General features: G+C 44.3%; 1 protein-coding gene across 1 annotated transcript; it reads right to left on the bottom strand.

Moving 5' to 3' along the window:
- Positions 1-24,143, bottom strand: cyb561d1 (cytochrome b561 family, member D1). Its single transcript, XM_083939972.1, has 3 exons — positions 23,728-24,143; positions 22,915-22,952; positions 1-1,423 (listed from the first exon to the last, which is right to left on the bottom strand). Exons 1-3 carry the CDS (start codon positions 23,882-23,884, stop codon positions 911-913), a joined length of 708 nt encoding a protein of 235 aa, XP_083796098.1. The 5' UTR covers positions 23,885-24,143; the 3' UTR covers positions 1-910.
- Positions 24,144-25,973: the final 1,830 nt, after the last annotated feature.

The raw sequence follows: 25,973 nt of genomic DNA, 5'->3' as shown, positions 1-25,973 counted from the left end.
ATGTGTGTATACATTTGGCATGGTAATCTACATATTGTGCATAGTGTCGTTTAGTTTCTTTAAAAATGTCCTCTCACTTTTGAAAGATGCTGAAGTTCTTCTACTGGTGTGAGTCAAAGAAAATATGTGTGAGTCCAGAAAAGATCAAGGGTAAATTCTTTCAATGCATACTGTTCAGTTAATAGTTTCTGGCAAAATGCTGGTTTCTGCACTGAATACAACAAACTGTGAATTCTATTCATACTGGGCAGCTGTGAGTCAAGAGGTAGTGGGTCGTCAATTAACTGGAAGATTATCGATCCCCGGTTCTTCCATACCTTGTGTCAGAGTGTCCTTGGGCACTCATCAGAACACACACACACACACACACACACACACACACACACACACACACACACACACACACGATACTGAACCACAAATTACTCCCAAAGGCCATCAGTGTATGAAAGGTTGAATGTGACATGTAAAGTAGAAAAAGGCGTTATATATCATTTACTGCTACAATGACTTCACACATTCATTTGATGGGAGTAATTAAATCATTTGTCTGCAAATCATTCAATTTAAGGGAGAAATTTGAACTTTAGTGAGCACAAATGATTAAATGTGGTGGTTTTGGATGTCTAATCTTCCGCCAGATTCTGCACCTTTGCCAAATTAAGATAGTCTGGCTCCAGTAACAAGGATAGCAGTAACACTAGAGACGAGGCTTTGAAACTCTTCTTCAGATACCTGCCGTGTAAGAACCATGTTTTTATGTTCTTCTAATGTATGTGGGACTACCAGCCATTTTAGTTGTTTTATCTACAAACGGTGCTTTATTCTCTGGGCCAATGAGTACAATGTAAATCGAATATGGCCATAGGCACTGAGTGAATAGAGCATTCTGCCTTGTCCTGTGTGCTTCCTAGCTGGTGACCTTCTTGCGGGGCAGGTAGGAATTGGTGATCTGGTTCATCACCACCAAGGCAGGGAAGAGGGGAAGCAGGAGGAAGGCCCACCAGGCCACCCCTTTCACCATGGCCTGGAACCAGTCTGAGAACATGGCCGACACCATGGTCACCGTGGCCAGCAGGTAGACCACCAGGCCGAAGGTGGCGTGGTACAGCTTCAGTTTCAGCCTCAGCAGAGAGGAGGACAGACACAGCAGATTGGGAAAGCTCAAGCAGAAACCACAAGCTGCTTGGAGCATGGTGGCAGCCAAGGTGCCCATGCCCAGCAAACTGTGCCAGGTGACCAGGTGGGGGAGCTCTGACACATTCTTGCTGGCCACGATAAAGCCCAGCCCAGTGGCCGCAGCTATCAGTCCCAGAGACTGACAGAACCAGTGGAGACGGACTTTACCCTTCCGAGATTTGAAGCAAAAGGGGGATCCTTCAGCCGAGAAGAGGAGGATGCCTTCAGTGATACACAGGCAGTACTGCAGAAGGGGAGAAAAGAAAGATATTTATTGACCTAATCTATTTTCTGTTTTTAAAAGCATGCAGACATTGTGTGTGTAAGAACCCCAAAAGAGATGTTTTCCTGATGTAAGAAAATTAAGCATTAGATGGAGGACCCATCCTGTGCATTATGGCAGTTACATACAATGGCCACTTATCAAAGGAGAAAATAGATACTGTGTTTAAATCATGGTGCATTTTTGTTGTAGTAACTTCTGCTCATATTTAGGTTACTATAACCCAACTGAATTCATGAATAATTTGCCAGTTTATTACAACCTGGCTCTTGTTTTCTAATTTTTTTCTTGTTTGTAATTTATATCGGTTATGATAAAATACCGTTCCCACTAAAGTATTAATAAGATCTGGGATATGCTGCAACAAAGACTGATAGAAAGTGCAGACAGGTTGTTCACAAACCAGTTTATCCAGATGATCTAATCCACTTTATTTTGAGGTCAAACTGAGTGCAACTAAAATGTAGGTAATAATCCCTTGTACAGGAAAACTATGGTAAGTAAGTTAGGTCATAGTTGAACCAGGAGAAACGAAGCACCAACAGCGTAGTTAACAAATGCAGAGTTTACTAAAAGAGTGTTTTTAAAGACTACACGAAAAAAACTGTCTCGATGGCTTATTTGATGTGTGTAAGATGCCGCTGCGTGAGTGGCAGCCTGTTACAGCAGCTCTCGCTCACTTTTGAGCTTTTTCCTCTTTTTATATTTCTTTTGCATTTTGTTTAACTATTCTTTCTTAACACCCTTTTGAGCTCTCTCTTGGGCAGTATGGAGACCAGACTAGCGTACTTCGTTCTGGTCTCAATACTTATTTTTTCAACTTTTTCCGTTGTGTCCGGGGAGCCTGTACGCAGCCCTGTTGTTTACAGTAGGGATCAGCTGTTGGCCCTCAGTAGCGCTGCGGTGCAGACGCACGAGCGGCCTGATGTCTCCCGCGAGCTGAGGAGGAGGAGACGCGGGGGCCGTTCCGGAGCCGCTCGCCTTCGCAGGGAGACACACTACAGACCTGTCCTCCCGTCTGTCATCATGGGGAATATACGATCTCTTCCCAACAAGATGGACGAGCTAACGGCGCTGACCCGGCATCAGAGGGACTACCGCGAGTGCAGCATCATAGTGCTCACTGAGACGTGGCTAACGGAGCAGACCCCCGACACGGACGCTAACCTGGACGGGTTATGATTATGGCGGGCAGACAGGACGGCAGAGAGCAGTAAGAGGAAAGGAGGAGGGCTGGCTGTGTTTGTTAATGACAGTTGGTGCAACTCTGGGCACATCACTGTTAAAGAGCAAGTCTGCAATAAGGACATCGAACTTTTAGCTGTTAGCATGAGGCCGTACTACCTCCCGAGGGAGTTCACACAGGTGATTGTGTTAGCTGTGTACATCCCCCCCTCTGCTAACGCTGATGCAGCTTGTGATGTTCTTCATTCAGTCTCAAGCTCACTGCAGACACAGCACCCACAGGCCCTCTTACTCATCTCTGGGGACTTTAATCATGCCTCTCTGTCCTCTACTCTGCCCACATTCACACAGTATGTCACCTGCCACACCAGAGACAATAAAACGCTGGACTTATTGTACGTCAACATCAAGGAGGCATACAATTCATCCCCCCTAGCTCCCCTGGGAAGATCTGACCACAACCTGGTGCATCTTCTGCCTGTGTACAAGCCCCTCGTAAACAGGCAACCAGTGGAAGTCCGCACAGTTAAAGCATGGACTAAGGAGTCTGAGGAGGCTCTGAGGGACTGCTTTGACTCAACTGTGCGGGAAGAACTGTGTGTTTCTCATGGGGAGGACATTGACAGCTTAACAGACTGCATAACGGACTACATAAACTTTTTGTGTTGATAACACTGTACCACTACCTCATCAAGGCCGTGCCCCAGGGCAAACAGGGAGCATGGATTCGCTGGTAGGATACCATCAACAGAGTCATAACCTGGGCCGACATCTGGCGAACCCCACAGTCACGGCTCAGTTTCCTCGTAAGGGCTGCGTATGACACCCTACCATGCCCTCGAAACCTCGCCCAATGGTTCGGAAGCAAGGGCAAGTACTTCCTGTGCAGCAAAGACAATGCAGGTCTCCAACACATGCTGTCAGGGTGCAACATCGCGCTGTCGCAGGGGCGCTTCCGGTGGCGACACAATCAGGTGCTGAGGAAGCTGGCTGAGCAGCTGGAGAGATGCAGAGTCGGGGCGAACAACTCCTCGGATCCCCGTCGCCAAAACATCACCTTCATCAAACCAGGGGAGGCAGCGCAGAAGACAAAGGCGGGGAGGTCGGCACGTCTGCTTACCCCTGGGAAGAGCTGGGACATGTGCGTCGACCTGGACAAGAGATCACACAGACAACCCTAAGGCCAGACGTTGTGATGTGGTCCACAGCTGCCAAGAAAGTTCTAATCATCAAACTGACTGTGCCCTGGGAGGAGGGAATACCAGCAGCACATGAGTTCAAGCAGGCGAAGTACAGCGACCTGGCGGAGGAGTGCAGAGGTGGAGGCTGGTCTGCGACCATTCACCCGGTGGAGGTCGAATGCAGGGGCTTCGTGGGGGGGTCTGCGATCCGTCTCCTCCGTGCTGCGGGAATGACCGGATGCAGCCTGAAAAAGGCCATAAAGGAGTTGGCGGAGGAGGCCGAGAAAGCAAGTTTCTGGATGTGGTTAAGGAGGAGGGACAGTACTTGGGGCTCAACACCCCACTGAGGCCAGTTGCAGGGAGTGGCGTGGGGAGACGTCCCCACAGTGCCACTGCCCCCCTTCCGCGAGGTGTCCTGGCTTTGTCCCAGTGTTGGGATCAGGAAGCAGAGTCGCAGTTTAATACACCTCTCTGCGCTGCCCTTATCGCAGGTGCCCAGGAAGCAGAGTGGCAGTCTTACACACCTCTCTGCGCTCCCTGTGGAGCATTTTCCAGCTCAGTTTAGTATACTAACACTGTCTGCCCCACGATCATTTAAATTAAACAGATCAAAAATGAACAGAAGAGGAGCTATAAAGAAAAACTTGATACAAATCAACGCAAAATCTGCGACAATGCAACAATATCAGAAAATAAAATGTGGACTTTTAAACATTAGATCTCTGTCATCTAAAGCTGTATTAGTAAACGATCTGATATCAGATAACCATATTGATTTACTCTGTCTGACTGAAACCTGGCAGTGTCCTGAAGAATATGTTAGCCTAAATGAATCCACTCCTCCCAGTCATATTAATACTCATATTCCTCGAGGCAGTGGTCGAGGAGGAGGCGTTGCAGCTATTTATGATTCAGGCCTATTAATAAACCCTAAACCTAAACTAAATTATAATTCATTTGAAAGTCTTGTTCTTAGTCTTTCACATTCAACCTGGAAAACTGTGCAGCCAATTATACTTGTTATAGTGTACTGTGCTCCTGGTCCGTACTCTGAATTTCTGTCTGAATTCTCAGAGTTTCTGTCAAATTTAGTCCTTAAATCTGACAAAGTAATCATTGTAGGTGATTTTAATATTCATGTGGACAGCGATAATAATAGTCTCAGTATCGCGTTTATCTCTCTATTAGATTCGATTGGTTTTAGTCAGAGTATACATAAACCTACTCACTGTTTTAATCACACCCTCGACCTTATTTTGGTTTATGGTGTGGAAATTGATGACTTAATAGTCTTTCCACAGAATCCTATTTTATCAGACCATTTTTTAATAACTTTTGAATTCATATTACAGGACTACTCACCTCTGGGCAAAAGTGTCTACACTAGATGTTTATCTGATAGTGCTATAACTAAATTTAAGGAAGCGATTCCATCTGCATTTACTTTAATGCCTCATCCTAATATTCAAGACTCCTGCACTAACGTTAGTTTCTCTGAAATTGATCACCTTGTTGAAAGTGTTGCAGGCTCTCTAAGAACAACACTCGACTCTGTTGCTCCTTTAAAAAAGAAGATAATGAAACAGAGGAAGTTAGCTCCATGGTATAACTCACAAACCCGTGAATTAAAACAAACATCGCGAAAGTTGGAAAGTAAATGGTGCTCTACTAAAACGGAGGAATCTTACTTAGTTTGGCAAGAAAGTCTTAAAACCTATAGGAAGGACCTCCGTAATGCCAGAGCAGCATATTACTCATCTTTAATAGAGGAGAATAAGAACAATCCTAGATTTCTTTTCAGCACTGTAGCCAGGCTGACAGAGAGCCACAGCTCTATTGAGCCATGTATTCCTATAACCCTGAGTAGTAACGACTTCATGACCTTCTTTAATGAAAAAATTATAACTATTAGAGACAAAATCAACTCGCTTGGCACTATTTTTTCATCAAACCCAGGAACCTTACAAACTGTACGACCTGATATATTCTTGGACTGCTTTTCTACAGTCGACCTTAACAAATTAACCTCTACTATTTCAGCATCAAAACCTTCTACTTGTCTCCTAGACTCTATTCCAACTAGGTTACTTAAAGAAGTGTTACCTTTAATTAGCACTCCTGTATTAGATATGATTAACATGTCTTTATCAGCAGGTTATGTACCACAGTCTTTTAAAGTAGATGTAATTAAACCTCTTCTTAAAAAGCCCAGTCTTGATCCTGAGGTACTAGCCAACTATAGACCTATATCTAACCTTCCTTTTCTCTCTGAGATCCTCAAGAAATTAGTTGCCAATCAGCTGTGTGACGTTTTACATAATAATGAGTTATTTGAGGATTTCCAGTCAGGATTTAGAGCAAATCATAGCACTGAGACAGCACTGGTGAAAATTACTAACGACCTTCTAATAGCTTCAGACAAAGGACTTGTCTCTGTACTTGTCTTACTAGATCTTAGTGCTGCCTTCGACACTATTGACCATCACATCCTGCTACAGAGACTGGAGCATCTAATTGGCATTAAAGGAACCGCACTGAGCTGGTTTAAGTCATATTTATCAGATAGATCTCAGTTTGTACATGTTAATGACAAATCCTCCATGCACACAAAAGTTAGTCACGGAGTCCCACAGGGTTCTGTCCTTGGACCGATTCTTTTCACCTTATATATGCTTCCCTTAGGAAATATAAGGAAGCACTCCATAAATTTTAATTGTTATGCTGATGATACACAATTATATTTGTCGATCAAACCAGAAGAAACCCATCAGTTAGATAAACTTCAAATGTGCATTAAGGAAATAAAAAGCTGGATGACCTGCAATTTCCTGAAGTTAAACTCAGACAAAACTGAAGTTATTGTACTTGGCCCCAAAGGCCTCCGAAACTCAATAGCTAAAGACATTGTTACTCCGGATGATGTTGTGTTGTCCTCCAGCACCACAGTAAGGAATCTGGGTGTTATTTTTGATCAGGATATGTCCTTCGGTTCTCACATAAAACTAATAACAAGGACTGCATATTTTCACCTGCGTAATATTGCAAAAATTAGGAACATTGTGTCTCAGAAAGATGCAGAGAAACTTGTTCATGCATTTGTTACTTCTAGGCTGGACTATTGCAATTCCTTATTACCAGGCTGCTCCAATAAGTCTGTTAAGAGTCTCCAGTTTGTCCAAAATGCTGCAGCTCGTGTACTAACTAAAACAAATAGAATGTGAGGTGTTGGTTCACCCCTGGTCGGTCTCACACTGTCCTCCCGGACCGAGACCCGGACTTTAGGGTACTTGTCCCCCCTCCCTCTCCCCCCCGCGCCCCAGCCCCGTTTGTACTCACACTGCCAGGGCCTCGGCCAATACTTTTTGCTGTCCATACGCCATCACGCCGTAACACGTCACACGCATTGATCGCGTGTGTGTGGCTTTGTTTACAAATCTTTCAATAGACTGTTTTTGAATATTTTCATCCGACCAAATCTGCAGTAAACACTCCACCTCCGCACCACACCAACGTGAACCTTTCACCACCATTGTTGTTGTTGTTAAATGTCCGCGCATGGTCCGTCCTTCTATTTACATGTCCGAACAGGCGGACATAACGCTACTGCCGTAGGGCTCGTGCTCGTGCTCGTACACGTGCGCACGCTCGTGCTCGTACATGTGCAAACGGCTCCGCTAAAGCCCACCTCTTTCAAGCGGGCCGTGGACGGTCCGTTGGCCGCAGTTGAGCGCGGAGCGGGTGCACTCACATGGCTTAAAGGTACTAGACTTTAGCTGAAATACCGGTTTTGGCCGCGGCCAAAAGGACAGTGTGATCACGCCCTAAGGGCAGAGGACACCAGGCTCCCAGGCTGCGGGGGATCAGACGTGGGTGAACAACGTGAACCTGTTTTTCAACAGGTTTGATCAGACAAGGGCCACCCCTCCCCCGGCCCAGCCATCTCTGCTACCCCCCACCACCTCTCCCATCCCTCCTGTTTATTGCCCCGTTATCACCTCTACCTCCCTCTCCACGGCTTTCATGCCACAGCCTCCCCCCACCGCCCCCAATGAAATTCATCCTCCCCCCATATCCGACACTCACTGCCCCGTTATCACCTCTACACCTCTATCCCTCTCCACGGCTCTCATGCCACAGACTTCCCCCACCGCCCCCCCTGACATTCACCCTCCCCCCATACCCGACACTCAGCCCCCCTGCTCCACTCTGTCCCTCTCGTCTCTCCAGGTGAGGAATGACCTGAGGAAGATGAAGGTGAAGAAGGCTACGGGTCCAGGTGGGATCAGCTCCAGGCTGCTCAAGTCCTGTGCAGACCAGCTGTGCAGGATTGTAGAGCACATCTTTAACATGAGCCTGAAGCTGGGAAAAGTGCCACTGCTGTGGAAAACCTCCTGTGTGGTACCTGTACCAAAGATCCCTCACCCAAAAGACTTCAACAGCTACAGACCAGTTGCTCTCACTTCACACCTGATGAAGACCCTGGAGCGGCTGGTCATCATCCATCTCCGTCCTCTGGTGGGCCCCTTTTGGACCCTCTCCAGTTCGCATATCAACCCAGCATTGGAGTGGACGACGCCATCATCTTCTTCCTGGACAGATCACTGTCTCACCTGGAGAAGGCTGGAAACACTGTGAGGATTATGTTCTTTGATTTCTCCAGTGCCTTTAACACCATCCACCCTGCACTTCTGGGGGAGAAGCTGGAGCTGGCAGGGGTGAACCAACACCTCACATCCTGGATCCTGGATTACCTCACTAACTGGCCACAGTATGTGAGGACTCGGGACTATGTGTCGGACACAATAATCTGCAGTACGGGGGCCCCACAGGGAACGGTCCTGGCTCCTTTCCTGTTCACCCTGTACACCGCAGACTTCTACCACCAATCCCCTCACTGCCGTCTACAAAAGTTCTCTGACGACTCTGCTATCATCGGCCTCATCAGGGACGGTGACGACGGAGCCTACAGAGAACTTATTCAGGACTTTGTGGACCGGTGCCGGCGGAACCACCTCCAGCTCAATGCCGGGAAGACCAAAGAGCTGGTGGTGGATTTCCGCAGGCTCAAACAACCCTGCACACAGATGAACATCCGGGGAATGGACATTGAGATGGTGACATCTTACAAGTACCTGGGAGTTCACCTGAACAATAAACTGGACTGGTCTGACCACACTGCAGCAACATATAAGAAAGGTCAGAGCAGACTGTACCTTCTGAGGAAGCTCAGGTCCTTTGGAGTGCAAGGGGCACTCCTGACCTCCTTCTATGACTCTGTGGTGGCATCAGCCATTTTCTATGGAGTAGTCTGCTGGAGCAGCAGCATATCAGCCGCAGACAGGAGGAGACTTGATAAACTTATCAAGAAGGCCGGCTCCATCCTGGGATGCCCTGTGGACTGCAGGTGGTGGGAGAGAGCAGGATGCTGGACAAGCTGTCATCCCTGCTGGTACAGGAGTCCCACCCCCTGCAGGTCACTCTCACAGCACTGGGCAGCTCCTTCAGCAACAGACTGACTCACCCTAAGTGTGCGAAGGAGAGGTATCGCAGGTCCTTCCTTCCTGCTGCTGTCAGACTTTACAATCAGCACTGCTCCCAATAGACTATTGACCTCATCCTGTACCCTGTACCCTGCACTGTGCAATATGCCTGTACTATGGGCACTTCTGTTTTTTGCACTATTTGAACATATTTAATCATATTTATTCACTCCATATTACATTATTACAAACAAACAAAACAAGAACAACTGCACTATATCATGTGAATATGTATATATGTCTATTTCCATTTCTTCCCTTTTTAAATTTAACTTTATTGCTTATTTTTGCTATTTTTTTATCTTATTTTGTCATATTCTGTTGCTGCTGTGACAAAAGAATTTCACCGTCTGCGGGACATTAAAGGTTTTCTGATTCTGATTCTAAATGCTGAAAAAGACCATGGGCTGATTTTGCGCCAAAATTACACTTTAAGTTTAAAGTAAATCATTCCAGTCAATCATAGTACTGACTGCACATTATGATGGAACAACATAACAGTTCAAAACTCGATAAGAGTAGCTGGTTGTAGTCTGGGGAGGTCTCAAAAAGCATGCCTGAAGTCAGACAGCTCAGAGTTGGCTTGCCTTGACTTGCAGTGGTGGAAGTATTGATCTTCGTTGCAGTTGAACAGGCGAGAGCAAACTATTAGAGTCCCTTCACATCTGCAAACATGAAAGGCAAACTGTCAACACATTGTACCAATGAGCTTTACTGACTAGTGACACACCAGAAGTCTACTAGTTGCACTGTTCAGAATTGACTGCTGCATATCTCCTTGACAAAACAACAGTCTATGGTAGGTGTTTTTCAATGTCAATTGAAAAACATTTTCATATTGAAGAGGGCAGTTAACATTGCTGACCAGACGTAATGTTTCGAGTCTGACATCAGGCTGAACAACACTTTAATCACACTTCATACTTCTGAGTTGACAACACCTACTTAAGGAATTGAGCTCCAGAGTTGTAGATGTGGCTGGAATAAAGTAACATCCTATGCAGGCCTGAGAAGACACCAAGACTTGAAAAATGCTTGATGTCAGAGCAACAGGGAACTCGCATTGACTGCTTATTCTTACGTAGCAGATCGAGTAAGTCAAGTGAAGTTCCACTTCACGTAAAGGAGCACAACCAAAGTCTGCAGAGCGTCAATCCCCCTGTTTGAGAAGAAGAGGATGATCCAAGCATTGCTGTGCCTCACAAGCCCAACCAGTCACAGCCTGCAACCGAGAACAAGATCCAAGGGCAAAACCACAAATCAGGTGGCCAAAAGCCTGTTAGAAAAAGGAGTGGGAGACGAGTGACACAGACATCAGCAAACTCCTGGGACAACTGAGGGGAACTGCAGTCAAGAAGTTGGAGAGAATGGGAGATCTGATTTACAACTATGGTGCAGAGTGCTTTGGAACTGCAGAAAGGAGGAAGACATCATTAATCATTGAAGTCCAGGAGACAGCGGAAGATTTAATGGTTAGTGAAGCAAAGACGGCGGCTCAAAAAACAATGGAGAAAAGCTCCAGAGGAGGAGAAGGAGGGAATTAACCTGCTACAGGCAGAAATCAAGAACTGACTGTTAACCTTGAGAATCTGAGAAAGAGGCGTAAAAGGCAGGAGCAAACAAGATCAAACTTCTTCAAAATTCAATTCAAGTTCAAGTTTGCAAAAAGCCTTTCCACAAAGGACAAAAACGCACATAATAACAGAAAGATCTCGAAGCTTACCTTAAACGGAACCACACTGACAGCGGTGCGGACTGACAACTCTTCCACATAATATGCCACCAATACAGTCCCCAGAACATCAGCTGGACACCAGTCCCCCCCAAGTGGAGCGAAGTTAAGAGAATTGTAAGTGGGGCAAGAGCTTCACCCTCCCCTGGGCCCAGTGGAGTCCCATATCGGCTTAAAAGAACACAACAGAGGTGTTACGCTTTCTAAGAGGTTAATGAAGGTGGTGTGGCAGAAACAAGCAATTCCAACTGCATGGCAGAGGGCAGGAGGCATCTTAATCCCCAAGAAAAGGACTCCATGGACGTCAACCAGTTTGGCCAAATCCGCCTCCTAAACGTTGAAGGCAAAATCTTTGTCAGTGTAGTGGCTCACAGGCTGGCAGTCTACTTTGAAAAGAGCCACTACATTGATACCATGGTGCAGAAAGATGGGATTCGAGGCTTCTCTGGTTGTTGGAGCACACGGACATGAAGGATGGAACAGATGTCCAAGTTGTGTCCCTGGACCTCGCGAATGCCTTTGGGTCAGTTCTGCACAATCTCCTCTGGACGTCATTCCACTATTTCAGTGTTCCAGAATCAATCACCAGCCTCCTCGGAACCGACTTCCAAGACCTACAGCTCTGCGTAACAGCCATAGACTGTATAATGAATGGAAGGAGCTACAGTGACGTCACTCAGATTTGCGAACCACCGAAAAGAAACCTACTCGGACGCTGCCATCTTCTTTTTTCTATGTCCACGGGCACTGCCATCTTTAAAGTTTCAGGAAAGAGAGGAACTTGGGGGGACGAGGGTGCATCGATTGGATCCTGAGTTGAACCTCACGAGGGGTCCATGTGCACGCCCACTTCTATCAGCAACCTGACGTGTCTGAGCCGCTGCTGCTGCTAACAACATTAGCTTGGATAATCAGAGGTAAGCTCTGCTGCTAACTCAACCTTCATTACTGAAGTAGAACTACTTACTACTCACCATGGCATGTAATTCCGCTCTATGTGAGTAATAAGTTACTTTTCTATTGCTATTTAATGTAAAACAGTACAGCAGACATTTTACTTTTTATAACTAAGGCTTTTCCTCTACAGCCTACAATATGATCCATTTGTCACCATTACAATGTTTTCCATCCATCCAGCCAGTGTGTGGATTATAGGAGACTATGTCCGGTGATGGGCTGACAGAGCTACAGAGAACAGGGGAACAGCCTTGGCATTGAGGGAGCTGACATACTGCATATTGTATTTACTGTATGTATTTTTACATAGATACACTTGAATGTAAATTTTGCACTGAATTTATTATTTATTATATTCTTCTGTACACATTTAAGTATGATCTTTACAGGGCTTACATGGATAATATACTGTAATTGTTGAAATTAATTCAGATTTTAATGTCTAATAAAAGTTCTTATGAAGGTCTTGCCAAAAGTTTGTTGATGTTTTTTTATGGTGCAGATCTGGTATGAATTGTAACATTAGCAACATGTACGGTATTGTAATCAGACAAGAACACATTGATCAAAGTTTTTGCCACAACTTGTAATCAGTTACAATGCTCTTTATACAGTATGTTAGCTTTTATCAACATTATAGAAAAGTGTCTTGTGATTAACCAAGCAAGAATATTCTGCAGTTCATGTTAATACACTCAGTACTGTAAAATCACAGCAGGAAAACAGAAAACTAGGATCATCATTTATTACATTTTTCATTTACAATAACTGTGGATATGAATAAAAGTATTGTGCACATTAAGGACAGAGAATAATAAATAAATTGCAATAACTGCAGTGGGTGATTTAAAGGGTTAAACATTAACAGAGCCTGGTGAGCATCAGTGATTTGGTGATAAACCTCCTTCACAATAAAAAATATTTTCTCTTGTGTAGCATAAAACGAATACAATTTGCATTTAATTGTGCAACCCTGTGTCATAGAATCACATATAAATGACCATCCATTCATCATAACCACACATTTGAGAACTAAAAATGTTGTCCATGCAGTCGCCCTTCTCTACAACCAGATGACTGACACCAAATCTGCTCCTCCACAGATGAGCTTTTCCTTCTGTTGGCACCAGTCACTCTCTGTGTGGAGACTCTTTACAGATGTAGCAAAAAGACATTAAATCAATAAATTAAACCATAATAATTAAAGAGAAAACCTCAAACATTACCAGATGTTAGTTTTTACATTAACCACTAAGTATTGATACATTTACTGTGTGATCAGTGCATCATAAAGCATCTGTCTACCTTCTTGTCTAAGGAGCACTCATCCTCCTCAGAGTGTGTATTGCACAGACCTGACGTGTCTGATGGGTCCAGTTGTCTCCTCATGTTCACCAACCACTCCATCAGCCTGCCACCATCACCTGAAGGAAATCTGTTTGAAAAAACATCTTTACTGTTGGGCTTTCAGACTCTTCATTATAGTATAACGTGTATATTCACATTAGGTTTTCCCACTAACATGACCACATCTGCAATATGCATCTGCAATGAATATGAGGATTGTTTATGACAGCTGCATTTTACAAAAACATGTGCAAATAAAATGTATAAACTAACAACTTACTTATCTGCAATATGCATCTGCTATTAAACTGAACTTGTTTATGTTTATTTAAGACGTGAAAATTCATATCTGTAAATTTGTTTAAGCACTTGAATAAATCATATAGATGTGAGAGATTCAGCTATACAGGCTAATTTTAATTTGCAAAACATTAACAGCGCATACTCACAGAGAAACAGCAAAACTATGCTACTAAGCGTTACTGGCAACAAGCAGCTATTGGCACATAAATGACGAAGCTAATATCTAGTTGACATTAATGTGCTTCCATGTTAACTGTGATATTAGCTGACATGCTAACTTCGGTTAGCGAGAGTTAAGGCTTAAAATAATATGTAACGTTACTTACCGGATAAACTGCTTGGAGTGTCTTTAGTTCAACCGGTTAAACTGAAAACAAACTGCGAACACTGAAGAACAACATCACAGCTGCAGGTTTCCACAGCTGATGGAACTTTAGGTTTGAGTGTCAAGATCTCTGAGACCTGTCAATCACAAGTAAGCCACGCCCACAGTGCATCCCCTGCTTTATCGTCTATTTGTCTCGAACTGGGACTGAATTTGAAAAAACGAACACCAGTGAGTATTGTAAAAGGCATTAAACTAATGATAGAGACAATAAAAACCTCTGTAACTGGCTTACCGTAGCCACGGAGCAAGTTAGAAGTATCTCCCCCTGCTGGCCACTGGCTAGAATACAGGCTTAAGGCACTTCCGCGTTAGTTAGTTTCCTTTTTCCGACCCGGTCGCTCCGTCCATTCATTTATACTGTCTATTGTAACAACTGGAAATAGGAATAATGGCAGGATGCACCATCTGGCCGCTAGCTTTCATGATGGCTATGGAGGTCATTATCCGGGCCTCTCGTGGGTGGTAGGAGGTCAGTTGCTGAAATCTGGTTTTCGTCTCCCTCCCATCAGAGCCTATATGAACGATATGACCATTCTTACCACAACCAAAGCGTGTATCAGGCGGCTGCCGAACAAGCTGCAGGAGACCATCCAGTGGGCCCAGATGGAAGTAAAGGTGAGCAAGTCCAGGAGCATTTCAGTCGTTAAGGGGAAGCTGTCGGAATATCGGTTTTACATAGGCAAGGAGTCTATACCAACAGTATCAGAGAAGCCAGTCAAGAGTCGTTGAGGACGTCTGCCGCAGGCAACGTGGTGTGCAAAGGCTGTTTCACAAGGACAGTGAATGAGATTGGAGGGAGTTGAGGGGAGAAAGTTCTCTTGGAGGAGGTTGTTGGGCATGGAGGCATTTCACGGTTTGTTGCTGGTGAACTACCGAACACAATAAACACAGACATGATGGGGATCGCCATCTTTACTTCTCATTCACATCCTCTGTTCACCTCATCTTCTCTGTTATGAACACAACATTTTCCCCTTTTTAGTAAAGCTAACTTCTTCCATAACATAACATTTCAAAACTACTCATTCAGAATAACAACATTCTCAATGCTGCACTGGGCCTAACACAGTAAATAGTTTAACCAGCCTTTTGAATCAAGAGCATACATGAACATCTATCAGGAGTAAGGAGTTATGTAATAGCTGTCAACAACTGAGCAAAGCTAATGCATAAATAATAACAATATTAGTAACCAACAGTATCAATATGTAAAATTATCTTCTGTTCTTTTTTTCTCCAACATTTCAACTGAAACAGCTCTTGGCCTATGTAGGCAGGTGGCCCCTGTTAGGTCTACCCCAGAACATAGTCTTTGGTCCAAGCAGGGGAATTTCTATCTCTGTCAGGTCTACATTGTTCAGTAATCTCTAGGCGAGCATGGGCGACCTGCTGGGGATTTCCCTTGTCTCTGTCCATGCTCACTGCAGTGTCTAACGCTGGTATTGCTACGCATTCCACGTCCTCCCATCATCAAGCAGATATGTGTTAGGGCCTTTCTGTCTCACCAAAGTTCGTGGATGTGTGAACTTTTGTTCTCCTTTCCTTACTTCCCAGGGTTTTCTGACCCGAACCTGGTCACCTGGGTAAAAGTGCTGGTGTTTTGCACTTCTCTTCACATCGGTGTATTGTTTCGATTGTCTCGAAGGGCTGACTCCTGTAGTTGCATGAGGGGTTGCTCTGTAATCCATAAGAAAGGATTGTAAGAATGATTTCCAAGGTGAATCTTATATTGAAGCAGTCTGCAAAAAAGTCTTTCAGCACTCTGTTGAACAGTTCCACTCCATTAGCACGGGGATAGTACACAGATGTTCTGGAGTGCACAATTTCTCTTTGCTTGAGAAATTCCTTGAATTCAGCAGAGGTTAACTATGTACCATTGTCACTCTCTAGCTCCCTTGGGTTCCCATCTTGTGAAAATATGGCTGTCAGAAACTGGATAATTGTTGTTGTATCAATGTGTGTGGCAAAAGCAACTTCTGGCCATTTGCTGTAGTAATCCACTAGTGTGACCATAAACCTGAAGTGTCTCGGTGCTGTCTCAAAAGGACCAACGATGTCAATGCCAACCTTCTCCCAAGCAGCTACTGGTAATGGAATTGGTAGTAGTGGTGCATTGTGGGTCACAGCTGACTTATCATTATTTCTACATGTAGCACACACCTTGATGAGAGCTTCCACCTGACTGCCCATTCCTGGCCACCAGTACAGTTCTCTCAGGCGTTGTTTGGTGCAAGCAATTCCCTGATGGGTCTCATGAGCAATGTCAATCAGGTGTCTCTGGAGGGACTTTGGTACAACAAGACAGTAAGTGCCTCTGACAACACACTCATCCACAATAGACAGTTCATCACGCATCATGTAATAAGGCTGTAAGTCAGGATCAACAGCAGTCTTTTTCACTGGCCATGTTTTTGGAATTTGTGCACGGAGCTTGGTAAGAACAGGGCAGGAGTGGCATTCAGCTTCAAAGTGTTCCATAGAAATTGCATTGGTGTCTGTCATTATTGCTGCAACTGACTCCACAGTTTCTGTGTAATCCATGACAGGTGGTGTGGGGGCATCCAGGATTGCTTTGAGATGGAAATCATTAGGCTCCAAGCCATCAGGTGAGAGTCTATAGCCAAGGGAGTCCAGTGTAGTCTGGCGGAAGAGGCATTTTTCTGTATTTAATTTCAGACCAGCATCCTGAACGCGGCGTAGGACAGCCTCCAGATTGACATCATGATCTGCTTGTGAGGAGCCATATGCGATGACGTCGTCCAAGTAGCATCTTTTGGAATGCAGCAGGGGTGGAGCTTAGACCATAGGGCACTCTGCGGTACTGATATAGACCTTCATGCGTAATTAAAGCTGTGAGCCCTCTACTTTCCTTGTGCAATTCCAGTTGATGGTAGGCACTCTTCGGGTCCAAAGTGGCGTACATTCCAGATCCACACAGCTCTGACAGCAAGTCCTCAATCAGTGGCAGGGGGTGGCTGTCAGGCACCACTGCTTTGTTAGGTTCCCTCATATCCCCGCACATGCAGATCTTTCCATTTCTCCTACTGGTGACAACATTGGGGGACACCCATTCAGAAGAGTCAATTTTATCAATGATGCTCTCTTGCTCTTCTAGTTCATTCAGTTCTTTGGTTACAGCCTCCCTCACTGAAAGGGGCAAGCGCCGGAGCTTTTGCTGTACAATTGTCACCTCTGGCTGGATTTGTACTTTATGCACAAAGTTCTTGGCGTGTCCAATTTCCTCCTCCACTCTGCGAGCTGTTGATGAGAACAGTGGTTCTGGTGGGGAAATCATTGCACAATCCATTATGGAGTCAGGTGGAGGTCCCACCAAACGTCCTCCTTTTATCTCAATGTCAAGGGCTTCACACAAATCCAGCCCAATAAGTGGTATGCCAGACTTGACAACATTGAAAAATCCAGTGACACGTTTATTGTGGTAAGTGACTGTAGCTTTAAGGCGTCCAAGTACTCACAGTCTGTGTTTTGAGTATGTCTGCAGTTGTGGGTGGGCTGAGTTCGCTTTTCTTGAAGTGTGCCATGTATATGTGTTTGGGAATTATTGAAGCACCAGATCCAGTGTCAACTAGCACATTACAAGTATAGCTTTGAGACTGTAATGTGGCTTCAGTGAAATTTCCACACAATTTCCTTTTAACTGCCTTTCTGTTGACACATAGTACTGTCACTTCAGGTAAATCCACTTAATTTACCGATATAGTAGATGATTTGCAAATATGAGCAAAATGGCCTGTTTTCCCACACTTTTTGCATTTGACATTCCTTGCAGGGCAAGACTGGTCATTAGCAAGGTGACTAGGTGAGCCACATCTGTAACACTGGCTGTTCTCCCTTTGTTTGTCCTCCTTCTGTTTCACAGGCATCTTATTCCCTTGTCTGTACACTGCATTAACATGCTTCGTTTCAGCATCCATGAACGTTTTGGCATCAATCAGGGCAGTTTCTATCATTCTGGCCACGGCAAGTGTTAATTCAGGTTCTATTAACATTCTTTCATGTATACAAGGTGTGCATGTCTTCTCAACTATTTGGCCACGCAGCATATTACCTTCCATAGCGCCAAAGTTGCATGTTTTGGCAAGCTCACACAGCGCTGCCAAATAGTGATCAATTTACTCACCCACAGCTTGAGCATGCTGCCTAAAACGGTACATCTCAGCAACGACGTTGACTTTTGGAGTGAAAAAAGGTCTCTAGAGCCAGTACGGATCCATCGTACGTATCAGCAGGAAGGGGTAAAGTATTATAAAGTATCTGTCCCTCTGTTCCCAGACAGTGAATTAGGAGCCCTCTTTTCCTCTCTGCAGAAAAGGCAGATCCACCGATAGCGAGCAGGTAGTTATCAAACAACTTTTTCCAAGCGCCGAACGCTACTTTCGGCTCTCCCGGGCACTCAAGGAACGCATGAGGGGGTTGTAGTCGGAGCAGAGCCATCTTCGCTTGCTTTAAAAAAAAATGTTTTATCCTCGTCGCCACTTGTTATGCTGGTGACTTACCGAATACAATAAACACGACACGTACGGGGATCGCCATCTTCACTTCTCATTCACATCCTCTGTTCACCTCTTTTTCTCCTTTTCTCCCTTCACCGTCCCTCTAGCGCCTCTAACGGCCGGATGTTATAACTATTGATCACATTCTGTTTGTTATGAACACAACACCAATGGCTGCAAGACGAGCCTGTCACAAGGCCGTTACACCTGGCAGCACAACCACTTCCTGAAGTGCCTAGCAGCTTCTTTGAAGACCAGACAGGTAGAGATCAATGGCCTGCTTACTCCATCATTCCATCCTACAGCTGCATCCGAGAAGGTGCAAAGTCAGCCAAAGTCCATACAACATTGGACATCGGCCAGCTCGGAGGGGCTTGTGACTGGAAGCTGGCTGGATCTGAACCAAAGGCTCTGCTTTCCTTCTGAGATTGCTACAACAAACGTCAGACCAGACCTTGTGCTTTGGTCCTCCTCACTCCATACCATGTAAATCATAGAGCTTACCATTCCCTGGGAGGCTGCTGTGGAGAAGGCATTAGAACGTAAGAGCTTTAAGTACACTGAGTTGGCAGCGGATGCTTGGCAGCGGATGCTAGGCAACGCGGAGGGAGAGCCCTGGTTTGCCCAGTGGAAGTTTGCTGCAGAGGCTTTGTAGGCAAGTCAACCATCAGGCTGCTTAAGGACTTGGGAGTTCGAGGCCAATCCATCAAAGCCCTCTCGGGTGCAGCAGGAGAAGCAAGTCGGTAGTTATGAGTGAAGAGGCGAGACAACACCTGGAGCGCTACTAACACCTGCAGAACATAGGGGTTGGAAAGCAGAGGGGGGCACCCCCCATCTAACTCAATCAGACCCGTCACCATCACATTGCTGAAACAGCTTGATGGATGCATCTCACCATCATGTTGTTATTGGCATTCAATTTCTCTTAGGGCGTACTCACACTGTCCTTCTGGCCGGGGCCAAAACCGGTTTTTCAGCTAAAGCCTAGTACCTTTAAGCAGTGTGAGTGCACCCGTTCCGCGCATAACTGCGGCCAGCTGGCCGTCCACGGCCCGCTTGAAAGAGGTGGGCTTTAGCGGAGCCGTTTGCACATGTACGAGCACGAGCGTGCGCACGTGTACGAGCACGAGCACGAGCCCTACGGAAGTAGCGTCATGTCCGCCTGTTCGGACATGTAAATAGAAGGACGGACCATGCGCGGACATTTAACAACAACAACAATGGCGGTGAAAGTTTCACGTTGGTGTGATGCGGAGGTGGAGTGTTTACTGCAGATTTGGTCGGATGAAAAGATTCAAAAACAGTCGACAAGACGCACAAAAACTCAGAGGTCTGTGGAAAGATTTGTAAACAAAGCCACACACACGCGATCAATGCGTGTGACGTGCTACGGCGTAATGGCGTATGGACAGCAAGAAGCAATGGCCGGCCCTGGCAGTGTGAGTACAAACGGGGCTGGGGCGCGGGGGGGAGAGGGAGGGGGGACAAGTACCCTAAAGCCCGGGTCGCGGTCTGGAAGGACAGTGTGAGTACGCCCTTAGAGCCTCCATGTCCGGGGCCTAAGCTGATTTTGCTATGCTTACTTCTGCTGCTATAGGCCTAGTCTGCCAGGGGGTGGGCCAATCATTGAAACACCAGTGAAGGAGGGTGCCCACCTGATGACCCCAATGAAGCTGCCAACCACCCTATCTAATTCAATGAGACCCGTCACCATCACATTGCTGAAACCGCTTGATGGATTTATCGCCATCATTCGTATCTCAGGGTTAATTTTTTAAAAGGGGATTGTTTCATCTAGTCCTAAAATCTAACTTACTAACCTAATTACCACATCAATCAAAGATTTACAGCTCAAAGGGAAGGGTTGTTTCTCGAGTTTGTACAGTAAGTTCATAGCTGACAGATGGTGATGATGCATCCACATGCTGTACTGCCATTTGCCGTGACGAAGAAAACCTAAATATCAATCTGTAAACTGTTCTCACCTACATATTCTAGGTCAGTCTGTAACAAAATAGCTGAGGCAGTGATGTAACACAGTTGTTTGTGTTAGCATTTCCTCCTCCCAACCCTGTTATCTATTATTCACAGTGGAAAGAAGATGGAGACACAAAGACAAGCGCATGTGAGGATAAAGGTATGTTGAGTGTTTATAGGAGGTTAATATTCAATTTACACTAGTTCAATAATTTACTGTATTCATTCATTGCATCCAAAAAACTCAACTAATTTGAAAAATAATATTATGATTTGATTAAAAGAATAGCCTAGAGTAGGTCCTAACTTGCTGATTTAAAAAATAAGAGGCGATTCACTCCTAATTTTAGGAATCCTAACTTTAAGATAAATGTAATTCATAAAGCATTTCAGCGCTTAAAGTAGTCTGAAACACATTTGTTTTGGTTTATAAAAAATAGAAACAGTGCTTAGTACGATATATTCAAGAACAGTGGAAACCTAACATTGCAAAAATAATTAGAATAATATCTTTGGCATAAAATAAACAGTTTAACATAGAGTGCTTTTTCTCCATGTTTTCAAAAACAAAGAAACAAGGAGCAGGAGCTTTGTCTGTGCTAACGTTAGCTGCAGTCTGTGCTAACTTTAGCTGCAGCATGTTCAGCCTTGTCTGTGCTAACATTAGCTGCAGCCTGTGCTAACTTTAGCTGCAGCATCTTCAGCGTTGCCTGTACTAATGTTAGCTGCAGCATGGTCAGCATTGTCTGTGCTAACATTAGCTGCAGCATGTTCTGTGTTGTCTGTGCTAACTTTAGCTGCAGCATGTTCAGCGTTGTCTGTGCTAAAGTTAGCTGCAGCATGTTCAGTGTTGTCTGTGCTAACTTTAGCTGCAGCATGTTCAGTGTTGTCTGTGCTAACTTTGGCTTCAGCATGTTCAGCGTTGTCTGTGCTAACGTTAGCTGCAGCATGTTCAGCGTTGGAGTGGAGCGGAGGCTGAAGAGCTCCGGTGGGAGGTGGATTTTTACACAGCCGTGCTCTTGTCCATGTTTCCACTTGGTTGTTTCTTGATATACACCTTAATTAATGAATACACAATGATTTTAAACAACAAAATGCCTTCATTTTTTATCAGTGAGCACTAACTTTTTGTAACAGTGTTCTATACTTAGTCTGTAGTGAAGTGTCCTGAGATAACTTTTGTTATGATTTGGCACTATAAATAAAATTGAATTGAATTAAACTTTAACGTCTGAAACACATTTGTTTTGGTTTATAAAAAATAGACAGTGTGCTATATTGTGATATATTTCATTATTGGGATATGCAATGATTTTGGTCATATCACCCAGCCCTACGGTGGAATCAGGAGTGACTAGAAGGTGACAAAAAATTTTGAAGTCTTGCGAATGTTTAGGTTTAGGGACCTCAAATGTTGAAGATTAGATGGATTGGGTTAGGCATCGAACTCAAATAGTTGTGGTTAGACAAGGTTAGCCATCAAAATTGAATGGTTAAGGTCTGTATAGGTGGTTGGGAAGAAGGTTTTTTCGAGTTTTCGATAATCTTGGGTTACCATCTACACACAACCCCTCTTCCCCCATCACCTTCAACAGGATGCTGACTAGTTCACTAATGGCCACCAATGTCACAAATAACAAACCTTTAATGGACCACAGTGAGGTCAGAATCGTCCAACCCATTACCATGGTCATTTCGCAAATAAAAATAAATGAAGACCATTTATTTATATTTTCATGCTTTTTTTGCAATCAAAATCTACATTTTTTTTAACAGTAACTTTGTGAAGGTTTGACTAATACCTGGAACAATCATTCACATTCCATAAGGTTCTTATACAATACAAATGCTGTTCACTGCTCCAGTAAATAGGACATACCTTAGATTGGACTTGGCAACAGGAGATATTTCTATTTGGCCATTTTCACAGCATTTTCCATATGAAGATATGACCTAAACATACAGACTAGAATGTTTTTATACCAAAACAAGGTATTTGATGACACTGAAAAGAAATGTCACAGAGTCGGTTGGAAGTTGGAACTGGTGAAGAAATAAGACGTCACTGATAGAAGCTGCACACATAAATACACCATCATGCTTATTACAGTGAAGAATGAAAGGGCAGCCAACTGCATGCAAGCTGAGACAATCTTAACTCATGATCAGATCACACTAATGAAGAAAGACTTTTCACTGTGTGTGTGTGTGTGTGTGTGTGTGTGTGTGTGTGTGTGTGTGTGTGTGTGTGTGTGTGTCTGTGTGTGTGTGTGTGTTTGTGTGTGTGTTTAGGAAAGAAGGGGAAGTCAATATGGACTGCAAACTTACTGCAACGGACATACACACTGGATGCCAAGAAAAGAGACCTGGAAGAAGACAGAGAAACAGCCGTGAGCATCGTACTACTCAAAACTATCCAGAGATAATTAATGGATGTTGGAAGTTTATTCATGTAAAAACTGTGGAGCAAGTAGTAGGCTTCAAGTTGGCCCAGCTATAACCTTAGTTAGTTTGTATCCAGTCTCTATTGCTTCCATGCAAAGTGATTATATATTAAACTGAAAATTATCCAATATTCAGAATCTGAGGACACAGCTGAAGGAAACAGCAGGAGCAGATACTACTCAACTGAAATTAACTGGATGACAGTGCTGATCGTTAAATTGTTTGTGAGGATTTCAGAAGCTGTTTCACCTCATTTCAAATATCACAGTGAGCATTTATCATTAGACATTTTTGAGATGGAACAATCATTCCGTTTGAAAAATTCATAGATTTATTTGTTAAAACATCACTATGTGCTACCCTAGTATATATTTCAATAGTAATATTACACAAATACACAAATGTAGTAGTATAAGTATTTTAACTTCTGTAATATTTACAGAACATACACTGCTCCGGTAATCCTTAAAATCGTTTAGGTATCAGGAGAGTACATTCATTTTACATTGTTCTTTAAGAATGACCCCTTATGTTCAGGTCGGACACTTGACAAATAAAAGCCGTGTTACATATTTTAAAATGCTCCTGGTCTTTTCCCTAAATTATAAAACATTAGTACATGCATTTACATTAGTAACCCAAATAACCAAACAGAAAGCAATGAATTACTCGAGCGTCGGGCCCCAACATACTCACTGGTTCCGGGTCTTGACAGCAGGGAGATGACGAGGGTCAGGCCCAGGCCGGTGACATGAGCCGCTATCACCGCCGCCCTCCGCAGCCACACATACAGCCAGAACTCCCGCATTCCCAGCCCCTCTCCCACCGGGCTGTATTCCACATCGGACGACATACCCGTGAAGTACCTGTCCGGCTACCTGCCGACCGCGGCGGGTGTAAACGGTGCGCTGAAACGGAGAGAAGTGTTGGGTGTACTCTCTGAAGATTGAACGAGCTCCATAACCATTTAGTTGAGGACGATGAAGCGGACAGCGACAGTTCAGACGTGAGAGCCGATAAACGCAGTCAAGCGACTCTATTGGTACTTCCGGTATGCAGATTTTCAAAGTCCGTGTCCAAGTAAAGCAACTGCGGTCAAGCCAGCCGACCCAGGTTTTTGCTGTACGTGTACATACTAGTTATTACGGTTATAGCGTCTTAGAACTGATTTCAAAATAAAAGCATTCCTCGACCGAAAGACGGTCAATAAAAGAAAATACTGTCGAAGGCAATGTACGGACGTTGTGATATGTACTTTCAAAATAAAAGGGCAACTAAATGACAAATGTAAGCTAACGCCAATAGACTTTATTGGAATTTTAACAATGCTCTGTTTCCAGACATTAATTCAAAATCAGGGTTATATAACACAACCCAATAGTGTCACCCAGGAACTTTCGATATTTTCAAAATAAAAGCCCACCAAAGATTAAAATATGAGTTGTATTCATAGAATTTGGGATTTAAAAAAAAGTGAAATATTTAATTGTTAAAGGGTGTAATGCTGAAGTTAATAGGGAAATTGCCGTCGCTCAAGGCCAGATTAACTATATGTTGCAGCAGTTGCCCAGGGGCCCACGACCTCTAAAGGGCCCAGGGCAGTGGGGGCACAAGCCAAAGATCTGGTTATATCTCGCTTAAAGGGTAAACTGTCCACCGGAACTGTTGCGCTGGTCTTATACGGTCTATGTGCTGCTCATAATCTCTGCCCCTGGCTGACTGTGAGCTGAGACCCTCCCCTTATTGGTCAGTCCACGAGGCAGGCATAGGCAGGTGAAGGGTGACTCCAATCCACGTGCCCTGAGCAGGTCGCGTGACGTCCAGCGCCGCTACACAACACAACTCAAAAAATACAAACATGGAGAAGCTAAGTGGGAGCGCTAAACGGAAATTAAAAAAGGAGACGGATATCAGGAACGCAGAAAATTTTAAATATTTACTTAAAAAAGAGAATTTCTTCACGCTACTAAACGTGAGCAACGGTTCAGCTGAGGCAGCATCTGTCAACAAGGACAGCTCAGCTAGCCAGGCGCTAGCTATGTTCACAGGCCCGAGAGCGAAGAGCCCCCGGCAGTCAACTGACGGCCCGGATTTTACTGTCAGTGCGACTGTTGAGGTAAGCGGTGATGGGTCTCCAGTCTCACCGCCATCTGAACCGCTCGTCCAGTCTGCTAGCAGCCCCTGTACCTCAACGCCTCTAACGTTACTCCCTGGGGATCCTGCACTGTGGGGGCCAGTTACGGAGCAGCTCCGGGAAGAGGTGATCTTCCAAGGGCCTGCAGCTTCGCTGTCATCCCCAGACTTGTCGTCTACAAATACCGCTCTGCACTTTCTCTCTTGGCCATTGAACATGAACTTGTTAGTGCCCTTGATTTTGAAGATATTGTACACCAGTTTTCCCATTCAAAGTCCAGAAAAATGCCAGTGTAACATGTGTTTGCCAAATTAAATAAGCAATTCAAATTTTAACATGCACTTTCCAGTTATTTAGGACTTAAATTGTGTATTTTTTTTCCAGATTTCAGCATTTATTCTTGTCTTGTCTAATTGAGAGAAATTGACAGATTTCCAAATGTTTATCTTGCACTAAAATGTTTACCCCTTGCTTGTCTTGTTGAACTGTGATGTGACGGGTTGTTTCTGTTTTAAAAAAAGTTTAAAATGAGTGTAAGAGCAGATGATACTGCATTTTATTTATTTTTCCTTGTGGTGGCTCCATGAACATGCTGTACATTGTTTATTGTTGTTGAGAGAAAACAGCAGATTTCCAAATGTATATATTGCACTATAACTTGATTGTCCTGTTGAATTTTGTTTGAAATGAGCTGAGGACCAAAATGCTACTTGATTCTTGGAGATTTTGGATTTTATGGAGTTTGTGTCTTGTCTGTGGACTTCTCTCAATTATAAATAGGTGTTGTTAAATATCGGATCCTTTAAAA

The sequence above is a fragment of the Echiichthys vipera genome (assembly GCF_963691815.1).
Source record: "Echiichthys vipera genome assembly, chromosome: X".
Taxonomy (NCBI): Eukaryota; Metazoa; Chordata; class Actinopteri; order Perciformes; family Trachinidae; genus Echiichthys; species Echiichthys vipera.
This window is presented reverse-complemented; position numbering and strand designations above follow the sequence as displayed.

Excerpts from the sequence above, each read along its gene's own strand:
- cyb561d1 (XM_083939972.1), bottom strand. The coding sequence starts at position 23,884 with ATGTCGTCCGATGTGGAATACAGCCCGGTGGGAGAGGGGCTGGGAATG. Across the intron at positions 22,953-23,727 it reads GCTGTCAAGACCCGGAACCA|GTCTCTTTTCTTGGCATCCA; the intron begins GTGAGTATGTTG and ends GTCTTCTTCCAG. Across the intron at positions 1,424-22,914 it reads CAGTGTGTATGTCCGTTGCA|TACTGCCTGTGTATCACTGA; the intron begins GTAAGTTTGCAG and ends CCCCTTCTGCAG.